The sequence below is a fragment of the Protopterus annectens genome, chromosome 7.part1 (genome assembly GCF_019279795.1).
Source record: "Protopterus annectens isolate FY-2018-M chromosome 7.part1, PAN1.0, whole genome shotgun sequence".
Taxonomy (NCBI): domain Eukaryota; kingdom Metazoa; phylum Chordata; order Ceratodontiformes; family Protopteridae; genus Protopterus; species Protopterus annectens.
The window spans coordinates 9,478,003-9,502,225 of NC_056740.1; the positions used below are offsets into that span (position 1 = coordinate 9,478,003).

The following is a 24,223-nucleotide window of genomic DNA, read 5'->3' on the forward strand; positions in this document are numbered from 1 at the left end:
ATCCTAGTAATAAAGCAACAAACATTAAAGCAAAAACAGTACTGTAACCCCACCTCCATAGGTAAAGAGGGATGCAGCTCTGTACATGAACTATGCAAACTCAGTTTGATTATCAGCAAGGGCACCTGATGCAGCTGGCATGGGCTTGGATGGTCCTGGGGCATATGTTTGGCTCAAACTGGTAACATGGTAGCCCTTCTCAGCAAGGTGACTGGAACTGTGCATGTGCCAGTTTGCCTGTAGGTAACCCTCCAGACAGTTTTTGTTTCTCTGCTGGGTTTACCATTACATGGAATTTAATCAATTAAGTCCATTTTGGGTTCTATAGAGTATAAAATCATGTCTAAAAACAATCTCATACTATCACAGAAGTAGTCACTGCAAACTTTGTCCAAAGTTAAAGTGCACCACTGCTTTTAATGTGACAGCATTTGCAGGTGATTCAATTAATCACATCAGACTTCAGAAATACCTTGGGATAATCTGGCAGTCAGCAAACAGGATTAAGGTTGTGAGCTGTTAACGGTTTCTTGTGGTACAGGGTTTGATTTCCTCAACCTTCATTTGCCTACTGTGCAATCTTGAGCAAGTCACTTTAGCAGATGCTGCTTTGGGGCATCTGGGGATTTGGTACAGGCACATTAATGGTCTCCTGGACTGTATGCTTAATATCCACCTATGAACAATGTGAATTCCAAGGAAAAGTTTATTTGTTCAGGAATAAACTAAAGGACATTCCCTAATCTGACAGCAAACAGGCACTGGTATGAGAGTAATAATTAAGAAGATCCTTATATTGCTCATAAACGTGGGTGGGAAGCGCTGCAAGATTTGTCTTTCAAAACACAAACTACTTAATACAAAAATTATACAGCTCCCTTGGGAAAATACAACAGTAGTGTGTTTTATCAATTGAGTTCAGTTAGCAATGGCAACACAACAGCAAATAATTTGACAAAGTGTTAGACTTGCTGACCATTTTGATAAAAATCAAACCTCAAAATAACAGTATATGAAAATGAATATTTTAAACGAAACTTTATTTTTTTAGTCCCATACAGCAGATGAATAATAAATGTCAGCTTTACTTATAATACCCTGCATTCTAGACAAAAATAAGTGCCACTATAGAAAAATATACACAAATGTTCCTCATTTATTCAGTTTAAATTGTTTTTAGTTTGCATTCTTTGAGATGACTCACTGAAGGACTTTCACTAAAAGGCATCCATTAAGTATCAGAAACAGACAGTGCAAATCGATAACAAGGCAACATTTTCAAAAAAATGTCTTTTTCATACTCCATTTACAAAATAAGCCTTAAGCTGGGTGACACAAAACAAAAGTGACAACATGAAATGGAGGAGTAGAAGAAAATCCAATACAAGAGCACTATTTTGGACCACAACAGGCTGTTCATGCTTTGTTTACTAGCTCAGTTCATTAAAATGAGGTTGTGCATAAGACAATAGAAAACTAGAGACAATTCTAAGGAAAAGAAAATTTCCAGCATTCTGTCACTGTACAAGTGCATTAGTGACATCTATTGGTTTATTTAAGCAATTATCTATCCTCGTTTACAGGATGGAATGGGAACACTGCATTAGAGGCTTCTTCTATGAAAGACTCGAGGATCATGGTCAAAGTTTGCAGAGAGGAAGGGAGGTAGAAAAACAGACAGATGACTGTCAGCAAAAGTGCGGCTTTCGAAGATGCTACAAAAAAGCTAAAGCATCCCTCCATGTTACACGTTTACATCTGTTTCAAAGTTCACCATAATTCATCAGCTTTAAGCACACAATCACTGATAATACTTTCACTAGTAACACTTTTCAAGACAATACTTTTCAAGCTGCAGTGTGGATTTGGAAGGATGGGAAGGATGGCAAGAGTCCTTGACTTAGATTACACTGCAGCTGATTCAGTGCAGTTTTTCCAAGAGGAAAAACAAAGACAGCCTTCAAAAATATAGACACTGGATTGCCACATTCAGAAAAAAAATGTATTAAAAGATCATGAAAACCAGTTTGCTAACAAGTCTTCACAATACACAATTCAATTTTAACTTAATTTCACTTATTAGACAAAGGAGTTCACACCCATGGTAAACAGACTCATTCTTTCTGAAGCATGTGAGTATGTAACTGCCTTTCCTGATAAAGATTCCAAGCTGCACGTGCTAGTTGATTCTTAAGTCATTTCTTAAATCCAGCACATTACATTTTTTTAAAAATAAATGACAACTGCTTGAAACCAATAAATGAAAACAGCCATGACTCTGGATAATTATGCAAATTATCTGAAATAAGGTTGATGTTACATCTCTACTAAAATAAGGAACAGGAGTTCCACAGCTTGTGTATTGTTCTAATGTATCCCTCCATGGCCTAGGAAAAACATCAGGACAGTCAAGGGTAATAAAGGCTAGCCACATGTCACATCATTGCATTTTTTGTTACCTTCTACGATTTTTCCTGCTTAACACTTACTTTTGGGCAACCTGATTCTTAAGCAGAAGCAGCACCACTGCAGTGAGCAGTTTAATACCCTTTAGCCTTGCTTTATTAAAAAAATCAGTACATCAATATGTAAATAACAGCATAAGAACCAGGATAAATTCTAGTGAATGTAGAATATAATAGGTGAACTTCCCACTGGTGGCAATCCCATATACTTTGTTTTTTGTAAGACATATTCTTTGCCAATTAGTTCTCAATGAATAGATCAGGGAAATCCTTATAAATCTCCTGAACAATCAGTTTATCCATCTGAATATGAGTTTGCGCATCACCATCCTCCTCTTCCTCTTCTGAAAGGATACGTTGGAGGATGCCTTGTAGGTCAGTGAGCCGGTGCTGATGTTGCAGGTAGTCTGTGGAACGGATGATTGCATGCATCAGGGACAGGTACTCCATTCTCAGCTGTAGAAGTGTGAAGAAAAAATAAGACATGAGAGAATCAACTAGTCACTGAAAGTGATCAACTAAAACCAGTAGTCTCACTTGGTTTTCAAGTATTCTTAAAAGGATGAATGGCTACAGATAAGCCATATTACACTGATGATTTCTAACACAGTAATTCTTCAATGACACTGTCATTCATTTCAGTTTGGTTTAAAAAATACAGAATCTGGTTCACATTACCATTATCTATCTCAGTGAAGTACAATTAAACTGTTTACATGTAGTAGCACTCAGTCTGTGTAGTATGTTAGCCTAACATATTTTTTAGAAAAGAAGCCTGCCCTCACAAACTATGACAATACTTGCAGAAAGGCAGATAGCAATTTAATGCTCATGAAGTAATGCATCATGATGCCATTGATTTTATTTACTGTATACTTTTAACTTGAAGTGCAATAAGAACAATTTAGATTTTGTTCTTTAACTTTTAAAACTACAATTATTCTACTGTATAAACAACACAATCCCATTCAGAAAAAAAATACTATATTAAACTGGGACACCACAAAAAAGGTGTGCAAAATCTCACTAACATACAATAGGACAGACTTTAATAAACATGCTGTATTCTGGTAGAAGGAATGGTGAGAGCAGAAAGAAATGAATGCTATGCTACTCAAAACACAAATGCAGTGGAATACTTATTCATTTAGATGTGGGTATAAGCCTATTCATCAATCGAACAGATGAGGGCTGACTACAATAATCCAGCAATTTGGGAGGTGCTCAACAGAATGGCAGGAACAGGTTTTTACTGAAAGCTTCACAAAACTTAAAGTGGCAATATTTTGAGAGCAAGATATTTTAACACTGTCTCAAAACTAGGGCAATGACCTGAACTAATTATTGGTGCCTACTGACCTTGAGAAGTGTCTCTCTGTTAAAAAGAACTAGTGCACCTAATATAACAAATGAGAACGGTTCAGACATTAAGGGAAGTACAGTGGAAGTGAGAAACTCACTATAACAGAAAATGACTGAACTGACAATCATATGGGTCTTCCCTATTTCTTTTTTTTACCTTCTTTTGGTAACATCCCTCCAATGAAGGGTAGTTATGACACAGATTTTACCCAAGGAGTTGTCAGCAGACTGCTTAGCCTGCAGTTGGTTAACTGCTATCAAACAAAACAAGGATTAAACCCATTTGTCTGGGTGAAACAAATCTTATAACTCAAGAGACAAACTTTTATGAGAAAAAAATATTAATACAAAAAAGATTTTTTAAATAAAAATGCTTTTTATTCAGTCACTCTAAAAAGTAAAACATAAGGAAGAAGAGTGAAAATTTTGCAAATGAAACACAGACAAGCTGATTTCAAGAAAAGCATTTGAGATTGTTTTCGCTGATTCTGGTAATGAGGTACCAGAAGTAGTAGCAGGAGACATCAAAAGCAACCTTGAATGCATTTCTGAAATCAGCCTGTCTGCATTTCTTTTTCAAAGTCTTCATTATTCTTCCATATTTTTTTTACTTTTTAGAGTGACTGAATAAAAAGCATTCTTTATTTAAAACTCATTTTTCTACTTATGTTTTTATTTAAAAAAATAAAAAAGTGGGAAGTCAGCAATGCAGACAACACCTACATCCAGTGGGCATAAATTATTATGCAATAGACAGTACTTCAGCATGCTGGACAGCTCAGTGCATCGAGAAATGTGACAGAAGCACACAGAGACAGAGCTAAATCATTATGCAATACACAGTACATCAGCACCCTGGATAGCTCAGTGCATTGAGGAGCGTGACAGAATCACAGTGGGACAGAGCCACAAAGCCAATTTCAATAATAAGCATTCTAATAATAATAATAATAATAATAATAATAAATAATAACAAGGTTAGAAATGATATATCAAAGCATGACAAAAAACATATAGAACACCACTCGTGGTCCAGGTTTCTTATAGGAATTGCAAGAATTCTGATAATACAAGTCCTGACACAGTGAAAATTAAAATGTCACTCTCAAAAAATGAGAACTCCAGACCCTTTGCCCACATCCCTGCACATCTCCTACTTACATCTACCAAGAAGAGAGCTATACCTGAGAGAAATGGGAATACTCTAAGATACCTTGAGCTGGGAATAAGTGTATACTACCCATTCACACTTAAACCCATGCTGTTCCAAGGGTCACTTTCAATGTGCCCCCTCCTTTAGGTTAAGCAGCACAATGTAGCAGGCCAGTTTCTGCTACTTAACTAGGAATCTGAGAAGTTGCTTCTTACAAAATAAAAAAATCTTACTTTTGAGGCAGTGACACCAGACTTCATCAATACATATCTAGCCAGAAATAAAGTAAATCAAATATATAATCTCACAACTTCATTTGTTAACCAGGTTACTGAACTGGTCTACTGTTCCTTTTCATGCACGACTTGGGCTGAAAGAGCAGAGAGGATTTAACAAATAATGGAGTACAATCACAGCAGAGAATGTTACAGTGTTGAAGCAGAGAAAGTATAATGCAGTGAACACAGTGGTAGACAAAGAAGTCAGTAATTACATTCTTTACATTATGTACAAGTTGTGATTGCTTACACATTACACACATAATTTGATGGGTTCTAAAGTGCATTAAGCATTTTAAACTGATGAGATGCGAGACTGGATTATTATCCAGTATCATAAAAGCAGGTTAAAACAGATTCCTCCTGATGGTGTTTCCTTAGTTTAGTAATGAATGCTGACAGAATCGGTTAGTTTCTTATAAGACCTGTTAATGTTAGGCTCTTTCTCTTACACTGTCATGAAAAGGGATATGACTAACTGGGCTCTCATCATTGGTGTGTTGTAGTGTGTAGGTTTGCTCTAGTACTACCAACATTTTCTTCATCCAGGGCAATAATCTAGTTTTAGCATTTTAAATATAAGGGGACTGTTAAGAGCTGTAGCTCTAAGAGTTTTAGGGAGCCAGCTGATACACAAGTATATCACAGTGAGGCTGCCTTGGTGTCTTTTGAGGTGCCACATGCCATTCATCTGTATGGAAGGTTAAATCCATTTCAATTAGCTACAATCCAACCTCATGCAAACAGACTCACACATTAACATAGCACCATAACCTATCAATATAAAATAGTTAAGAAAAATGGACAGAAAAAGTAACAATAATATGGAGGGAGGGAGGGTAAAGATGATTCACTCACGTACTGTTATGTAGGCTTTTGGTAAGGTGGTATACTGTGAATTCAAGGATTGGGTGGAGGCCCCAGTTAAGATTCTATGCAAGACTAATGTAGCAAAACCAACTCTAGCTTACAAATACAGGGCAGTTTATAATATTTGAGAAAGGAGACGACACCAAATCATGTGGCTGCTCTGCAGATAGCTGCTCAAGAAAGACACAAGAGGAATTAGCACCTTTTGTGGAAGAGCCTTTAAAGAATCAAAATCGACACCCAGCAATCTAACATGGAACTATCGTGTTGCTTATGAATGCTCACAACACATTACGTGCAAAAAGGAGAAAAACATGATTTGACTTTCTATATTTTTTGTCTTGGTGATGCCCTGCAATCTTTGTCCCCTAGGATTGATATAGTGCAACCATCACTCACTTTGACTCAGTGGTTTAGAATAAAAGAAAGGAAGCTGTATTTTCTGATTTAGTATCCATCGTAACTATAGGCGTAAAGGATAGGCTTGTGGCTAATACCACTCCATCTTTGAGAAATAAGGGTCTTGCGCTTTTGAAAATCTTCCAAAACCAGAAACCGGCACAAAACAAGAATTGACTTCCAAATCAAAAAAGCTAAAGAAACTGCAAATGCAGGCAAAAATGGAGTTTTGTTTATTACTTCCATGACAAAATTAAGGTCCCAGTTAAAAAAAAAAAAAGTTTCTTTGTAATGTTAAGATGCAGCACTCCCCTATGGGGCATACTCACCACATTCTAAGAGGTTAACACAGGCTCCCATGCTAAGCATGCTGACAAAGAATCTAAATGGAAAAAAAAGACAAACTACTAACTAGTAACTGGGAAAAATAATGAGCAGCATCTGAACACTGAAGCTGATGGGAAATAAGGTCCACAAATCTAAATCAAAAGGTTGAGTAACCTCCTACTCAACCCCAAGAAAACTAAGTTAATACTTTTCACCTTAAAACATTGTCAAAATCAAAAGCAATCTTGTCCCATAAAGCCAGCAAATATCATCAGTGAAACTGTACCTCACAGTAAACTTCTAGGCATTATAATAAATGACAATCTCAAATATGAGCAGCATATGCTACACACCAGAAACTAGGCTCCCTTTATAGGATCAATGGATTTCTTACAGATACTGCAGGAAAAACTCTAGCCACCACCTTCTTACTGCCAGCTCTCCAATACGCTGCTCCTATCCTAACAAACTTAAACAACACCCAAAGGAAGAAATTTGTGTCCTGCTACAATAAAATAGCTAAATTTACCACCAATCTCCCTCAAAGGACCCATCACTATCCTAGTTTAAAGCAATTAAAATGGCTTGAACTACACAACTACTTAACACATTCACAATTAACTACAGCACACAAATTCATTCATCTTCCAGAAAAATCCCCTGCACTACAAAACTTACTATTGCCCTACTGCCGTCAATGGACCTCCTGTTCTAGTAACAAATTATTGCTACTCACAAATAAGTCAAGTAATGTTGCAGGAGACTTGCTCTACTCCCAGTACGTTGCTAAACTCTGGAATAGTATACCCACACAAATAAAACTCTCCAACAAACTTAAAAGTTTTACACCACTGCTTAAACATTATTTTAACCAGCTCTGGTCCTGCACATGCTCATCACCAGGTTAAGACTGTGCTCACCGTACAATACTCAAAACAAATTCTCTCCTTAAACAGAATAATCTCAAAGTTTCACTGAAATGACAAAATTTCTATACATAACTGCTGCCTGTACAATCCACTAAGTTGCACGTGGGCTTTCTCTTTAGTAACTTCTACCTCTGTAAAATCTTATAAATGTAACTACTATATGTACAAATGCAAACAGAAATAAAACTACTGTGTTTATCTGGAATTTGGTATAATGCAATGTAAGCAAATGGAGCTTTTCTCACCAATCCTCTGGTGAAAATGGGTATTACCAATTCGGACTTTGCTGGTAAACAAAGACAGGTAAATAAATAACTAATAAATAAATCAATTCTTCCACATAGACAAAAACAACTTCCTAGAAGTGTTTTTTTTTTCACTTGTTAAATAACTGTATATACCAGAGAAGAGAACCCTGCTTTTTAACTCACAATGGTCATTTTTCCCTCTCTGCTCAATTCTGCTACATAAGGGGATTTTAATGCTTCTAAGTTGATTTTTAAGTTTTACTATTACTTAATCTTACAGTTTCACACCTTCAGCCAGTTTTCACTCTGTAAGCATTATGACTATGCAAAAGTGCTGAAGGTGTTTGAGTTAGCCAGAGGAAGATTACTTTGATTTAGCTAACTGCGTCGACCTGTGTGATAACCTTAACGGTACTGTTAGTTTTGATAAGACATATTTTTATTAGCTGTTTCTACTAGTCTTTGGATGCTTTTATTATAATAAATGGATTGAGGTTTTATCCTTTTCTTGGAACCATGGTTTGTGTAGATAAATACATGTGCCGTGCTGCTTTTGTCACACTCAGAATGTGGGTTTGGTATTTTTTTTTTTTTTATCATTACACAATAATGCTTTTTGATTTTGCTTCTGCCCTTGGATGCAGCACAATTTGGCATTTGCACAATCATGTAATATTATCCCATTATTTCTGGGACATATTTTTTCCTCCAGTATTTTGCTACTGGATCCCCTGATGGTTAGGGATTTTACTTAAGTGCGTTTTATGGGATAGCTTGGCACTGTTTATTACTTGGGCAATGTTTTCTTAATTGGCAAGTGCATCCTTGTTCATATGACAGTTTTGAATTTACTTACTGATTATCTCCAAGGCACTTATCTTCCCTTATTTCATAATGGTAGGTGCAGAAGAACAGTACCTGTTTTAAATTTTTTGATAGCTCTCCAGTACCAAGACTGTCTGGTCAAGGACTACTTATACTACTAGTTTGACTTCCAAGATGGCTGCACACTGATCAACAGCTTAATTTTAGCTCTCACACTGTGAAAAAATAAAACTGAGAGATGGCTGACGGTTTTATAAAATTCAGTTACTGGCTAGTAAGTACACTGCCTGGATGCCAGCAAAGAAGAAACAGACTGAAAGAAAATCTACTAGAAAAGGTGAAGAGAAAGCACTGACCATAAAAAATCCTGCAGCTTTCCAACAAAAAGCAGTTCAAGCACTGGATTTGGTATAAGGCATAGCTTCCAGTAATCTGGAGGAAAGAAAATCAAGTATGCTTAGTGCTGATCAAAATAATTAAACACTGGAGTATATTAACTCAAATAAAAGGCCGGAAAAATGGAAAAGCTTTGAACAGCTATTCGGATGAACTGATAAAAATGCAAAAATCAGAAGTCGAAAAGAAGAAAAGGCTGGCTCAGTCTGAGATTGCGCAAGAAGAGCGGTTTCAAAAAATGGTAGAGTTTGAGGACAGTGCACAGTGGGAAAATCTGAGATTTTCTGCTGTACCACAGAAACTGAAAGGAACAGACCGTACTAATTTTATGAAAGCAAAAATAAGCAAGTGGACTGTTATTCCACAACAGGATTTGTTTACTGAAAAGGCACATCAAGTATATGCTTCAAAACTGGCCATGAAAAGGCAGTCAAGATCTTTATTAGTAAAGATGTAATCATACCAGCAAAAACAGATGATCCTGACAAAACTTTGGCAGAATGACAAATTATCAAAACTTGGAGACAGTAGTGTGTTTGTGGAAATGATTATTCCTTGCACACAAGGCAGGAGAAGCATATTTATCCTAACAATCAAGAAATGTCAAGAAGCAAGTATGAGACTCAAGCTGCTGTATCAAGTTGTCTTCAGAATATTTGTTCCTGGAGGAAATAAAATATATTTTTGATGTAGAACAGGCTAAGGAGGAAATGGAAAAGTCTGTCCAACAAAAAGTGGGACAAATAGAAGGGGACACTGCTGCTCATTCTTCTGAAAATAAAGCTTAACTAGAGACACTCTGCCAGTGAAATGTTTTTCCAATGTTCCAAAGGAAAATGCTTGAGAGATGCGGGAAAAAGCATAGCTGAAGACTAGAAGAATCAGGAGTACCTTGGACTTGCTTTGGTATCTGGGTTTGGGGGATGGAGATGAAGAGGAAGAAGATCAGTAACACTAAAATATAGCTTTATGAGAAAAAGTGGAAAGACTGGACTTTTGTTGACTTTGTTAAACTTGCAGAGGACTGAAATGCATATATTCCACTTCATGTCATTAATGTTTTGAAGGACACCAAGGGGAAATGAAAAAAGGAACTGTAAGCAAAACAATGCTTGTTCTTAACAGTATTTGTATAAAACGTTTCATGATATAAATTTCATGTTATACAGTAAATCATTTCAGTTACTGTTGCATGTGGTAAACAAGTACCTTTTTTCTTTTTTAGTTTTAAAAAAATGTAGATATGTTAATGTAAAAAGTGAAAAAAGGCTGGACAAAAGCATGTTTAAGTTAATATGCTGTAATTTTGGGTTGTTTAGGGGGAACTGAGGTGTAAAAGTACACAGCTTATAAATACATGTAGAGTTTATATGTTTTCTCTTACTTTTGTATAAATGAATGTCTGGATTAAGGGCCTTGGCTTAATCTAATGAGTTTTTTCTGTAAGCAAATAAATGAATACAGAATGTAATAAAAAGCTATCCTTTAGCAAATAAATTTTCAGTGTGAGTTGAAAAGTCTGGAGCTGATGGCAGCTGTACATTTTGTTCTTACGTTTCCATGGAGACAAGCTGACAATAATGGCAGGTACTAAAAGCCAGAGCACCTTTTTAAGGTTGAAAGTTAATGTTTTGTGAAAGCATATCAGATTTTTTTTACATCTGGCAGGAGAATTAAGATAAGGTGGCAAAGAAAAATTCATGTTGAGTGGGAGTAAAGGTTGAAACACGAGTCTTAGCATGGATAATCCTAATTTTAGTTTAGTTAATGCCTGTGGATGCAGATGTAAACTTAGGACAACTGTTTCTATCAAGAGAGTTAAACTTCATTATATGAAGATGTACATAGTTTTGAGTGTTTGTTTTAAGTTAATAGGTTATGTGGTTGTTCAGCAGGTGTTTTTTGAGAGTTTTCATTAAAACAAAAAGTCTTGTAAAATGAGACATACGTTCAAATGGAGATAAGATAAAGGATTAACATGCCAAATATTAGTTGGTGCATCTAACAAAAGCTGGAGACAGACATTCAAAAAACTGTCATAATAGGTGGGAATAAGTTCTGATCATAATGTTTGTAATGTCTATATTGTTTAGGAACATGAATGGCCTCACAGGTACAGACAAAAGTTAAGAGTATTGAATAATATTAAGAAATACAGAGTGCAAATATAGCAATGCTACAGGAGACACAATTGGAAAGAAAGGAGCAGGTGAATTTGATAAAGGATCTCAGGATAGATATTCAACAAAATACCAGGGACACAAGAAAGGGGGGTTACTTATGATAATTGCTAGAGAAGTTCCAGTAGTGACAGAAGAGGTGAAAAATGATAAGAATTGTAGATTTGTGGTAGTAAGGGAGGAGGTTTATGCTGGCATGTATTTATACTCTACCTAAAACTGCTATTATGGAGCTTAAGAATTGTTGGGGAGAAATAATCAGCTTTCGGCAGGGAATATTACTTAGTGGCAGGGACTGGAACTTGATTTGCAATAGTGAAGATGTATCCAGGAGACCTAGAAAGGAAAATACAACTAAAACAAGGTAGATTTCTGAAGAAATTTATGAAAATATTTGGTATGGAAGACATGAATTCAGTAGTAGGAATTCAGACATAATTTACATGTTATTCCCCAAGCTGGCCTAGACTAGTCAGATATATTTCACAATCACAGGAACATGTGCACTTAAATGAAAGCTTTGAGACACATTCAATAACTATTTCAGACAATAACAACAACTAAGATAAAAATGCAGGGTAATGAAGTCAAATAAGACACTGGTACATCCCCACTTGCATGTTAAAAAGAGAGGAATTTATAGAATGGGTAGCAGAAATTATTTGAGAGTTATTATGGTTGATAGAATTTTTTCAAAAGGTATAGCTAGTGACTGGGATAAAATGTTAAGTGGAGTTTAAAAATAACATAGAAATAAAAGAAAAAAGATATAGTTAAGAAGTAATGAGAACTATTTAGAGGGACTGACAAAGGTTACAGTATTGCAGAATAAAAAAATCTTGTAGAAAAAGAAAAGTGACAACTGCAGAATGCTAAACTGAAAATTAGGAAGTATCTGAATAATATGCTTGAGTTTAGAAAGACTGCTGTCTCTCTCTCTCTCTCTCTCTCTCTATATATATATATATATATATAGGGAAATGATAAAATGAAATATTTAGGAAAATGAAGTAGTCAGTTTAATGCGTAGACCACAAAAAATTTTAGCACAACAACTTAGGCGTTAGAATGTAGAAACGTTTGTTGCAAAATTTATGGAGCCTATAGCAAGAGGAATAACCAGACATCCTATACAGGCATTAGAGATATTTCAGAAATTTTATGAAGATATATATAAAACAGAGAAATGTGGAAATCAAGAAAAAACAAAAATGGAAATATATATGGAAGACTAAGTATGCCAAGATTAGAGTAGATGAGGCTCAACAATTAACAGTTAAGATAGGAAGACATAAGGTAAAATTTGTGACATATAATCAATCTGCAAGAAAGTCTCCAGGAATAGATGGTATTCCTGTGAAATTTAGAACCTAAAGAGGAAGGAAGTGATACAGATGTGGAATGTTTTGTTTACCAATATTTTAAAAGGAGGTAAACACCAACAAACTGGAAGCAAGCTGTGGTAATACCTAAATACAGTAAAGACTCATGAGACCCAGCTTCATATAGGCCCATTTCAATTTTAAATCATGATTATAAAGTGTTTATGTCTGTAATAGCTAAAATAATGGCAAAGGTGTTGCCAACATTAATAGATATGGATCAATGTGGTTTTGTGGAGAGAAGGCAAACATTTGACAACTTAACAGAACAATGACAATCCAGTGGAAGCAGAATGTAAGAACACAGTAAGCTGGGATTTTATAAGTAGGGTAATGGAAGCATTTGCATTCCCTAGTACAATTATATGGTTAATTAGGAGGATATATGAGTGATGACATGAAAAAATGTAAGTGGAAGGGTTCCTCTTTGATAAGTTGTGTCTGAACAAAGGAACCAGGCAGAGGTGTGTTCTCTTCCCTTTTAATTGCATTACATTTGGACCCAGTGGTAACAAAAATAAGGTACTCACAAATTCAAGGATATAACTGGTATGGTAATAAAAAAAATTGGCTTTACAAAATAAAGGCTACAGCTATATACTCTCTCTCTCTCTCTCTCTCTATATATATATATATATAGGGAAATGATAAAATGAAATATTTAGGAACATGAGTTAAATAGAATTCTATTATGATAGCTAAGGTTATGTGGAAAGAGATCAAACAAAATATAACACAAAAACTGAGAAACTGGAAGCTCTTATTTTGGATATGGACAGCAAGATACAAGCAGTGAAAATGCTTTTATGCCCTTTAATTTTACACACGTCGGGCATATTTCTATCAACCACAAAAGTTGTGGATAGTAATTGATAAAGAGTTGAAGTATTTTATATGGGAGGAGAAGAGGGCAAGCGTCAAGTGGGATAAGCTGATCCTTACAATAGAACTAGGTAGTTTAGGATTAACTGATTTGAAGGGATATTACAGAGATACACAGTTAAGGCTCAGATACTTGACACAAGCACAAAACTATAATTCAAAGCAGAAAGGGATGATGAAACTGGAGGAAAATTCAAGAAATAAGGAGTGTGAAATTTTGGATGCAGATACTTAAGGAGAATAATCATACAGAACATTATATTCATAAAGTAGCAAAAAGTGTTTTAAGAAGCCAATGCGAGAATGGAGAAAGGAGATTCTGCCCATAGGGATAACTGCAATTAGGGGTACAGAGAACATGCAAAAGGGGGTTGGAATTTACTGGAGAAAACTGTCAAAGGAACTAAGATATTGGGAGCAAATAACTAGAATAGGAAATGTAACAGAATGGGAAGAGGCCAAGAAGATATCTGGATTGCAGGCTACAGACTGCTGTTCCTATCAAGGACTGATAAGAGTACAGGCAAATAGAAAGGGACATGGGAATCTTAAATAAAAGACCTGATCTGACATAGTTTTGTAGCTGAATGCAGAACAGAAGCTGCTGTTAAAAAGGGATAATCAATAGGGCATACAAAAGATTGCACAATAACTATAGGAATCAATTAGAGGAGGTTAGAAAAGATTGGGAAGATGGACTAGATACATAATTCACAAGGAAACAATGGGAGGCCGTATGTATGTCTCTCAAACATGCAATAAAGTCTAGAAGGTTTATCATTTTTGTTTGAAAGTGTTTGCCCAGGGATTTTTATACCCCAAGCAGACTACAAAGAATTTCTCCAAAAGCAGATGGCAAATGCTGATGGTTATGATGGGGAAGAAAGAGGTAAATGGGAGCACATGTTTTGGGAGTAAAACAAGTTGGCGGACTTTAAAGATTCCCTATAGAGTACTCTGTCAGAAATACAGTGTGAGCAAATGGCTTAAGTACAATTTTATTTTTTTTTGAGCTGGGATGCAGGATCTGAATTATCTGGACATATTAAGGCCTTGCTAAGTTTAATGCTACTGGCTGCCAAAAAAAAAAAAAAACAATTACGAACAATTTATGCAATTCAGGAGTAAATAAAAAAAAAATAAAATATGTTATATAATTCAAAACAATGAAAAAAAGTTGTCAAATTGTTTCTTTTTTTTATTATAATGTGTGTACCTATGTCATTATGCAAATTGTGATGTAATATCTATATACTGATGTTTAATTATCTTCAAGTATCCAATTCAGCATACTACTAAAGTCATTTCTGTACTGAAGCAACTCTGTGCATTCCTAAAATGTATGTATGTTCCCAAGAACCTTCCTGAACCACTATCTCCATTACTACTAATTAGTCTGATTCTATCACTGAGTCTTTTTACATATTTGTGTACAATATAGCCCCAAATGAATCTGATCTTTAATTAGAACACACAATTGCATATATTATATATATATTTATTCACAAAGCAACAGGCTGATACAGAACATAAGTAAAAAGTAAAGTCCTTCTCTTCCAGTCCTGTACAACACAAACCTTTTTTGATTTTTTTCAGCTGGAGAACAGCTATTATAAAATTACTGATCTGTTTATTTCACTTGCCTACAGCATTTTATTTCTGAATCTGTCCCTCTATCCTTGTATTGCTAGATAGCCAAGCTACCTACATTTCTTCATATTCCTTTCTACACGTTGCTCATTCCTGCAGCCAGTCCGCATTTTAACAAACGTCCTTTACCTTTCATTAGATATTTCAAAAGCTGTAGCCATTTTTAAAAGGTAAGGTTTTTGTTGAAATAGAGTGGCTCCACCCTCAATCAGGCAAAGCTTGTCAAGAAAGGCAAACTGCATTCCAATAGTACTGGCGACAGGTCAACCTGCATATGGACAGTCACCCATTCTGAATCTGAAGTCTGATAACAAATGAAACTTTAACCAAACAGCATGCTAAGTGAAACAAAGTAGTTATCTTCTCAATGGTAGTTACTGATTGCAATGGCTTTAAAACATCTTCCAGTGTGAATTTTTACAATTTACTTATACCAAATATACACAAAATTCCCTGAATTTAAATAACTTCCCTCATTCAGTGTTTTCTGTGAATTATGTTTGTGACTCTTGCTATTTAGCCTACTTTCAGTTAACATCCTTGTCTCATTCACTCTGTATGCATTCACAGACCTTGTACATGTATTACCAGAACTAACTGTATACAATACTGTCTATTGGTCTCCATTACATACTACATTAGTTTCCTTGTTCATTCATCATTCATTCACTTCTCCCCTTAATTCCCCACTATCATAGTGCCTTTACTAAAAGCAACATACCGCAGTATACAGTTTGAAAACAGACTTATCAGACAGCATGCAGTGTAGTTCCCTTTCAGTTAGACACAAGGTTTATTTATGCCCAGAGTTCGAGCGGATTTCTGCTTGTTTGTGCCTTGCTCAGCACAGCACACTGCCATGCAATTGTGCATCACAGCCGGACAGATAATTTCAACAATTTTTCCCTTAGATGCAGTTGTAGTACATTAGTGTAGTCCTCATCTTTAGTACACTTCTGGTCTAAGTACTGCTAGTGAGCTGCAACCTATTAAACCACCAGTCAGAAACCCTGTAACAAACACCCATCTACAGATCACCTCCTAGATCAGGCCTGAAAGCACCCCCTTTGTGATAACAGTTCTTCAAAGCTAGTATTATGGACAGTTAGACTACCCTTGTTTCTCCTGCCAGCCTTGTTGACTTGGGTCTCCTGAGGCAGTGTTGCAACTGCCTCATGCACACTGATAACCCTCTACTAATAACTCTCTCTAGTACAGAGTGCAAGAGATGTATTTACACCAAGAATCTTGAATCACTGCTATACAGTACTCGAAACAGTAACAATGAAGAGGCTGTCAACTCACCCACCAATACTCATGCACATAGTATGCATTCAACACATAAATCAACATAAGTGGAGGTTCTCTCAAAAAACTTACCAAAACATCAGAAACCTCCAGAACACGACTGCTACAACTAACACAGTTCCCACAGCACCGAAGACACGTACCACCAGTGTCTCACCTACCAAGCCATAAAGGCTCAACACTCAAACTAAATTTTCTCGTCACTGGAGACCCCACAGTGAGACACACAGATGTTCCACTCACCAGGTTAGATAAGGAGAAAGTCATGGTCAGCTGCTTGTCCAGCGCCAGGATTCGTCAGGTCAGGCATGCACTCAGGTCTCTCAGCAACAACTACCATTATGACTCTGTCATAGCTCATGCTGGAGTCAACAACCTGAGACATACCCCACTGGACTATATGAAAAGACATGATTGAGCTCTGGAGTACGTGTCCCAGGCAAGTATGTCCCTAGCTTTGAGCAGCAAATTACCCTCACCTAGAATGATGCCACAGTATAAACACAAAATGACCAATTTCAATAACTGGCTTAGTTTCTGGTGTCATTCCAAGGAGATCCAGTTTCTGTCAGCCTGGGATGATATGATCTGATAAACCTTGGTGCTTTGCCAGAGACCGTTTGCACCTGGCACCATTAGGCTTTCGTCTGCTACCAAAGGCTCTTGCCTCCCCATAGTGTTTTTTTTTAGGCAAGGTCTCAAAAAAAAAATTGCCAACATGAAAAATTGGCAATCATAACAAAATACAGGTTATGCTGCTAAATGCTAGGAGCTTAAACCAAAAACTGCCCACCCTGGAAGCATGCCTATCATTGGAAAATGTAGATGTCTGTGCAGTCACAGAAACCTGGTTCAAGGCCTTAAAGAGTACTCCGGCCTTGCAAGGCTACAATGCCTTCCATACCTTCAGACTGCAAAATGAAAGTGTAAGAACCAAAGGAGGTGGTGTTTCTACCTATATTGGAGATAAATTCACTTCCCAACTAGTTAGACTGGACAACAATGGAAAAGCACCCTCTTCAACCTCAACAGGCAAGTAAGACAACATGTCAAATCCTTTAAGGGTAACTTTGAGAAAAACTTAGCAATCACAACCAAGGATAACCATAAGGCCTTTTATAGCTATATACACAGCCTAAAAGGTAGGACCCAGGTATGTGCTGAACTAGAGACTAATGGCATCACACACACACACTGATCCCGCAGAGATAACAAGCCTGCTGGCAGACAGATTTGGCAAACATTTCACTCCTTTATCCCCTCCAAACTTATTACAAACCTTGCCCCCAATCTCCCCCTCACCCTACATATCCTAAGAGAATGTCACTAAAGCCTTGCCTAAGGCAAAAACACAGTCTCTATGGGCCAAGATGGCATCTTCTAAACAAATTACAACATGTACTAGCATCACCATTAAGTATATCACAGCCTAACTATAGGCTATGTTCCTTCAGAATGGAGAACAGCAACAGTTATTCCCCTCCACAACGGTGGCCTAGCAACAGACCTGGGGACTTATAGACCCATAAATCTGACCAACCTTATCTGTAAGGCCACGGACCACATAAATAAAGACATTGGTGACCTCCAAACCATAGATCTGACTCAATTTGGCTTTGTCAAGGCCAAATCCTAACTGTTAAACCTGGTGGATTTCTTTGAAAGTGTGACCAGGGTCATTATCGAGGGCAAAACTATGCACACAGCATACCTCGCCTTTGCCAAGGCCTTTGACACAATCCCACACTTAGACATAAGATAAACTTAGCAAAATGAATGTAAACCCCTTTGTTGTAAGATGAGTTGCCAACTGGCTCACAAACCAGTCAAACAAGATCAAAGTGGATGATTCCACATCAACCAACAGACCTGTCAACAGCAGGATGCTACAAAAGTCAGTGGTGGTCCTCCTACTGTTTGGTATATACTTTTCAGAAGTTCAGGCCAAAACTAAGGGGCTGTGGCTGACCACGTTTGCAGACGACTGAAAACTGGGTGCAATTATTGAATCCCCAAAGGAGGTCAGTATACTTCTGGAGGGTCTTACATAGACCAACAACTGGTGTCTTACGGTCTCAAAGTAAATGCAAAGAAATGCATCATCATTCCCTTCAGTAAAAACAATGTCCCTTCACACTATCAAATTAACAACAATACCCTATATACCTACAAAGTGGTAAGGGATCTTGGATCACAAGTAGACTGCAACCTTAACTTTGACCACCATGTGTCAACTGTAATAAGGAAAGCCTTCTACATAGCACACTTGCTTAGCAAAGGCACCGCCTCTAGAGCAAAGGAGGTTATAAACCCCTCTATACTTGTCACTAATCAGGCCCATAGTTGAGTATAATGCTCCTTTTGGCATGTACTGCACAAAGCACCTGCAGCAACTGGAGACCTCAGAGGTTTCTAACAAAGACTATCAAGGGACTCCAGCATGTGCTTTACACAAACCGACTAAAGTCCCTGTCACTATATTCAATATCATACAGACTTCTTAGGGGAGACTTATGCCTGGCTTATAGTGCAATCTCTGACCCAAACCTAATGAATTTACTGCACATCTGCAAATCAAACGGGACTAGAGCTACCCATTCCAGGGACACAAATATGGCCTGCGACTTGAACAGGATGTGTTGGAGGGACAGATGCATTTCCCAGCGACTGCCGCATCTTTGGAATAGGCTGCCAATTCTTGTGAAGCACAGCACCTCTATGACACTGCTCAAAAGGAACCAGGATGAGTGGATGGAGAACCATAAACTCATATCGGGGATAGTGCCCAGGACATGGGCAGCCATTACTAAATACAATCCTGGGTACTGACTAGTGTATCTATGGTATTACATTGGGATGAAAGGGTTATATGTGAAAAGACCTCTGGGTCAATAGCCTAGTAACCTCCTGCGAGCCTTTATTTTTTAAATAAAATTCCAGGTATACTACTTATATTATTACAGTTATATTCATCAGCTATTTCCTATTGGATACTTACTGATTTTAATGGTTTTTAAGGTATCATCAAGACTGCAACTCAGATTTTGATTACATCACATCCTTTTCTATATAAACATTTAACCTTTTTTTTAAAGTACTGACCTCATTCAGGGCTCCCAGTGCACTGTGTTTTTATGGAATCTTCCACCCCACCTTTTTTTTTGAAAACTGTTTCATTTCCTTTGTTTTATCCATCATTTCTTTTGGAAAACAGGAAAGGGCTTTACAGGAAGTCTCTCCCTCAAGGTCTATATCATTTGTTTTGCTACACCTGTTGAGTGATTGGCTTGTTCCCTTCACCACATTAACACATCTCCAAATCTTCCTTTTCTTTGCCATTTTGCCTTGTGCTTATGAACTGTCTGTATAGGTTTTTAATCCAAATGGATAGAAAAGTCAGTAATGCAAGATACAATAACTTGAAATGCAGTTTCATTCTCTCATATCATGCATGCAGTTATATCTCTCGAATGTCATAACCCCCAAATTCTACCACCAACCACAGTCTAAGGTACACATCAACCCCATTCATACTTCAGCCAATTTCCACTATCAAAATCAAAACCTCTTGCTAAAACGAAGATCATCACAATAGCCCTGGACAATTTGCCCACTGAATACTTCAAAACAGCTATGGACTCCACTAACTATCAAATTTCCATACTAATACACAGATCTATTCAAGAATCTAACTTCCTTCACTGCTGGAAATAAGCCTATGTTCTTCCTCTCTGCAAAGGTGGCACATCCTCCAATCTCGCTAACTGGTAACCCATAGCCATAATACTCCTCTTAGATCCTTCAAAGATATTTACATGACAATCTTCTTCACTACCTTCTATCAAACAATCTTCTGTCTCCAACTCAACATGGTTTCTGCAGCTCTCACAGTACTGATACTGCATTATCACTGTTCTTTAACAACAGACATTAGGCTATGATTAATACCAGTAAAACCTTTGATACAGTTAATCATAAGTTCCTACTACAATTCTCAAAACAAGGGCTCTCTACCCCTGTTCTATCCTATTTCACGTCTCACCTTTAAAACAGAAGGTAAAGTGTCAAATTGTCACATTTCGTTTCTAAATTCCTGCCAAACCCCAAATGTGCTACCAACAAGGGTCCATCTTAGATCTACTTTCTTGGGTCTTTATCAATGATTTACCCCTTTCACTCCAAAACCTCTTCCACTATTCAATAAGCAATTGACTCTACCTTAATTTGATCAGATCTGCTCAGTAAAACAATTTAATTACTTCAATCTTATACCCAGTTAGCTTTCTCTACAGAGGAACAGTGACTCAAAAAATTGATCCTGGTTCTCAATGTCAAGAAATACATATACTAAATAATCTCATGCTGGCTACCCCTAAAACAGATCAACCTCCCCCTCAACAAATTTTCCATCACATCTGCCAATAGTACTAATACAGAAATGGTCCCCCATATCAAACTTGCATGCCTACTAACATGAATCTAAAATCTGATCTCCAATCCAACATGCGGTCAAAAAAAACAAACAAACCAAAAGTTAGGTCAGCAGTACAGGTTTAAATATTTTCCTACCTGCATTAGCAGAAAACCTACAGCCTCCTGCCTTCTCCTAACCACTCTCCTATACAAGTTATCCATCTTCACCAAACCCCACTCCTCTCTCCACTCGCAGCAGAGCAGTATTAACACAACATTATTGAATTTGCTAACAATCTGCCAACTCAAACTCATCACTGTATTGCATGTAAAAAATTCATATGGTTAGAATTCCCTATTATCCTTAAGCTTAACTTACTAAAGCAAGTGCAAAAGTCCTACATAATCCTGACACCTGTAACTCACTAGCCCCTCTCATGTTCATGTCCTGGTACTCAACCCCAAGGATACTCAGATCCACTGAAAATTCCTTGCTGCTACAACTCAATACTGCACAATTCTCTGAGTGATTTTATTTCCCTTCACTGTATCCAAACTCTGGAATTTTAAATGTTTCTTCGCTTTGTGAAACTACAAAAGACCCTCATTTTAAATCTTTGCTTAAATCCTATAGGACAACTGGATTTGCCGCCACTGCTACTCCCTCCCCCAGTATAATCTAACACCTATCTCTTCCTCTCCTCTTTCATAATCCAGTCTTCATCTTTCCTTCTCATCTTCACTATCTCATTCATCTCTTCCTACTTCTATTTCTCTTAACTCCTTTTGCATCACTTACCCTTTTACTTATTTGCTACTGCATATAATACTCTTGAAATATATTATCCTGTTCTCTGTTTCACTAAAACTAGATCTTACATTTATATCTATCACTGACTTGTGTTTAGAACTGCTGTATTTAATATTGTTCATACTGTTTGTGGAGCTTTTCTCTCCAGGCCTCCATTGAACAGTGCCTTTCTGCTCTGTTGGAATTTCTCAGTAACCAAATGCTACCAAACTGATTTCTCTGCAGTGCCTTATGGAAGCAAGAAAAGCATTTCTCTTCATTTTTATTTCTAATGAAAAGTTATTAGCCACATAAACTCTTGTGAGTCCAACATTTAAGACTGTTTCCTTCTCCCCAAAGAATATAATATTTCCTTCTTTAGCTGCTAGGCTTACAGTTAAGTCAATACAGGTCTTTCTCAGTCTCAGCATACAAATACTTACTCTTGAGTGTTCTTTCCGTTTTAATATCTGCATCAGAAAGTCCAGTCCATGTACGGAGACATTTCGACAGCAAGTCTTTACAATCCCAAGCCCTTTCTGCAATCTGTTCTGGTACTGTTGTAAACTTCAAGCTGCCTTTGTGTGCCTCTAGATTCAACCATTTTATGCTTTAATTGTTCATATTTTAATTGTTGTTCCACCATTTTTTTCTTTCACCTCCTTTGCAGTGGTTTGCTTTCTAGTTATTTCCACTGAATACTAGGTTACACTTTCTATTTCTCTGTAACCTTCAGTTATTTGACTCAATATACTCCAACAGGAAATCACTTAACTTGAAAACCTTAGGGGTACATTTGGTCGATCTTTCCCTCTAGGGTGAAGATGAGCTTTCTTCATCAGCTGCCACTATCACCTACTTTTCTCACCTCTACTCTACCAAACTGTTTCAGTCTCCATCTGAGTTTGCACAGCTGCTCTCCTTTTTACTTCACTTTTCCACTTTTGTTTGATGTAATAAGTCTTTACATTTTAGTGGTCTTTGGTGGGGTTTTTTGTAAGCAGGATCTGAAATCATCAATAGAAAAATGTATTATGGTATTTTTCCATAAACAGTACAACAAAGTACTACAAATACCATTATTAAAAACTTTTTAAAAATATTCTTAAATGCTTTGTTTTAGGTACAAGAAAAATATTTTATCAAAAGCATGCCCCACCTTTACCGGCCAGTATGAAACTGATTGTCATATCAATTTTCTTAAACCACTGAGCTCATAACTATCATTCTGATAGTACTGGTCTCAGAAATGTTACCAAGTGTAAACAATTTAATTTTGTAGTTTTTGTAATACTTTTACCATTTCATACTATGGAAGAATACCCACTGTTGCAATATTACTACTACCAAGGTCTGTGTTAGTCTCACACACACACACACACATATATATATATATATATATATATATATATATATATATATATATATATATATATATATATATATATATATATATATATATATATTTTTTTTACTTTAAGTTTTTAACTTTTTTTTTCTTTTTTAACGTGTGGTTTAATATCTAACAGATCAATATACATATGCCAAAGGTTTATCGTTTGTCTTTAGGTTAATATTTGTGAGCGGTCTTTTTATGCAAAATACTGGACGTTTAAAAGCATGAAGTCTGTTGAAGATTACTAATAATAGATTAAATGCCCAATTAAATACAGTTACACTGACTCATTGATTGTTTTAACACTTTTATCTAAAGATGCACACAGGTCGAGGTCTACAACTGGGTATCATACTGTAATGCAAAGCCCCCTTGATTTTATGAAATGATTTTATGAAATGAAGGGAAGCAAAGAAAGAAAAGAAAAGAAAAGAAAAGAGAGAGACCTTGGCAGTTTAATGAGGTTTATTCATTTTTTTAGGATCACTCCAGGGCTGGAATTATTGGAACCTCAAGATGCAGACAAACACTAAAAAGGAGTCGTGCACATTTTTTGTCTTTTTATTTTATATACTTTCAGGAAAATGTTGAACTTTGATGTCAAGCAGGTGCAAGAGTTGAAATAGCTACAAATAACATCAGGATTTGCCTGAAGCAGTTTCTGCATCATCTCTCCCATTTTTCAAGATGGTGGATGTAACTGGTGGCTCTTCAGCTTTTTCAGCCATTACTCGGCAGTCTTTTATCGATGTGTTTGATGTACCTATGTGGGATGGTCAAACTCTGTGCTTTAGGGCATGTCAATAGCAATAGGTAGCTTAAGAAAAAGATGCTTTGTTTAAGAAACGTTTGCAAAACAGAAACAAGACTCAAGCAAATGTAATATGCATAACCAATTAAGGTGAATTTTATCTCTGATCTGGGTGGGTTTACTGATATTTTTATAAATCTTTTGGTTTAGCTTTTTGAT

At 36.6% G+C, this 24,223-nt stretch overlaps 1 protein-coding gene across 1 annotated transcript in view; it reads right to left on the reverse strand.

Moving 5' to 3' along the window:
• Window positions 1-1,019: 1,019 nt before the first annotated feature.
• NCKIPSD (NCK interacting protein with SH3 domain) overlaps window positions 1,020-24,223 on the reverse strand; it is a 1,945,114-nt gene continuing 1,921,910 nt past the window's right edge. Inside the window, exon 13 of the mRNA XM_044078525.1 lies at window positions 1,020-2,921. Coding sequence (XP_043934460.1) covers window positions 2,706-2,921 — 216 coding nt within the window. The 3' untranslated portion in view covers window positions 1,020-2,705. The remainder of the gene's footprint in view (window positions 2,922-24,223) is intronic.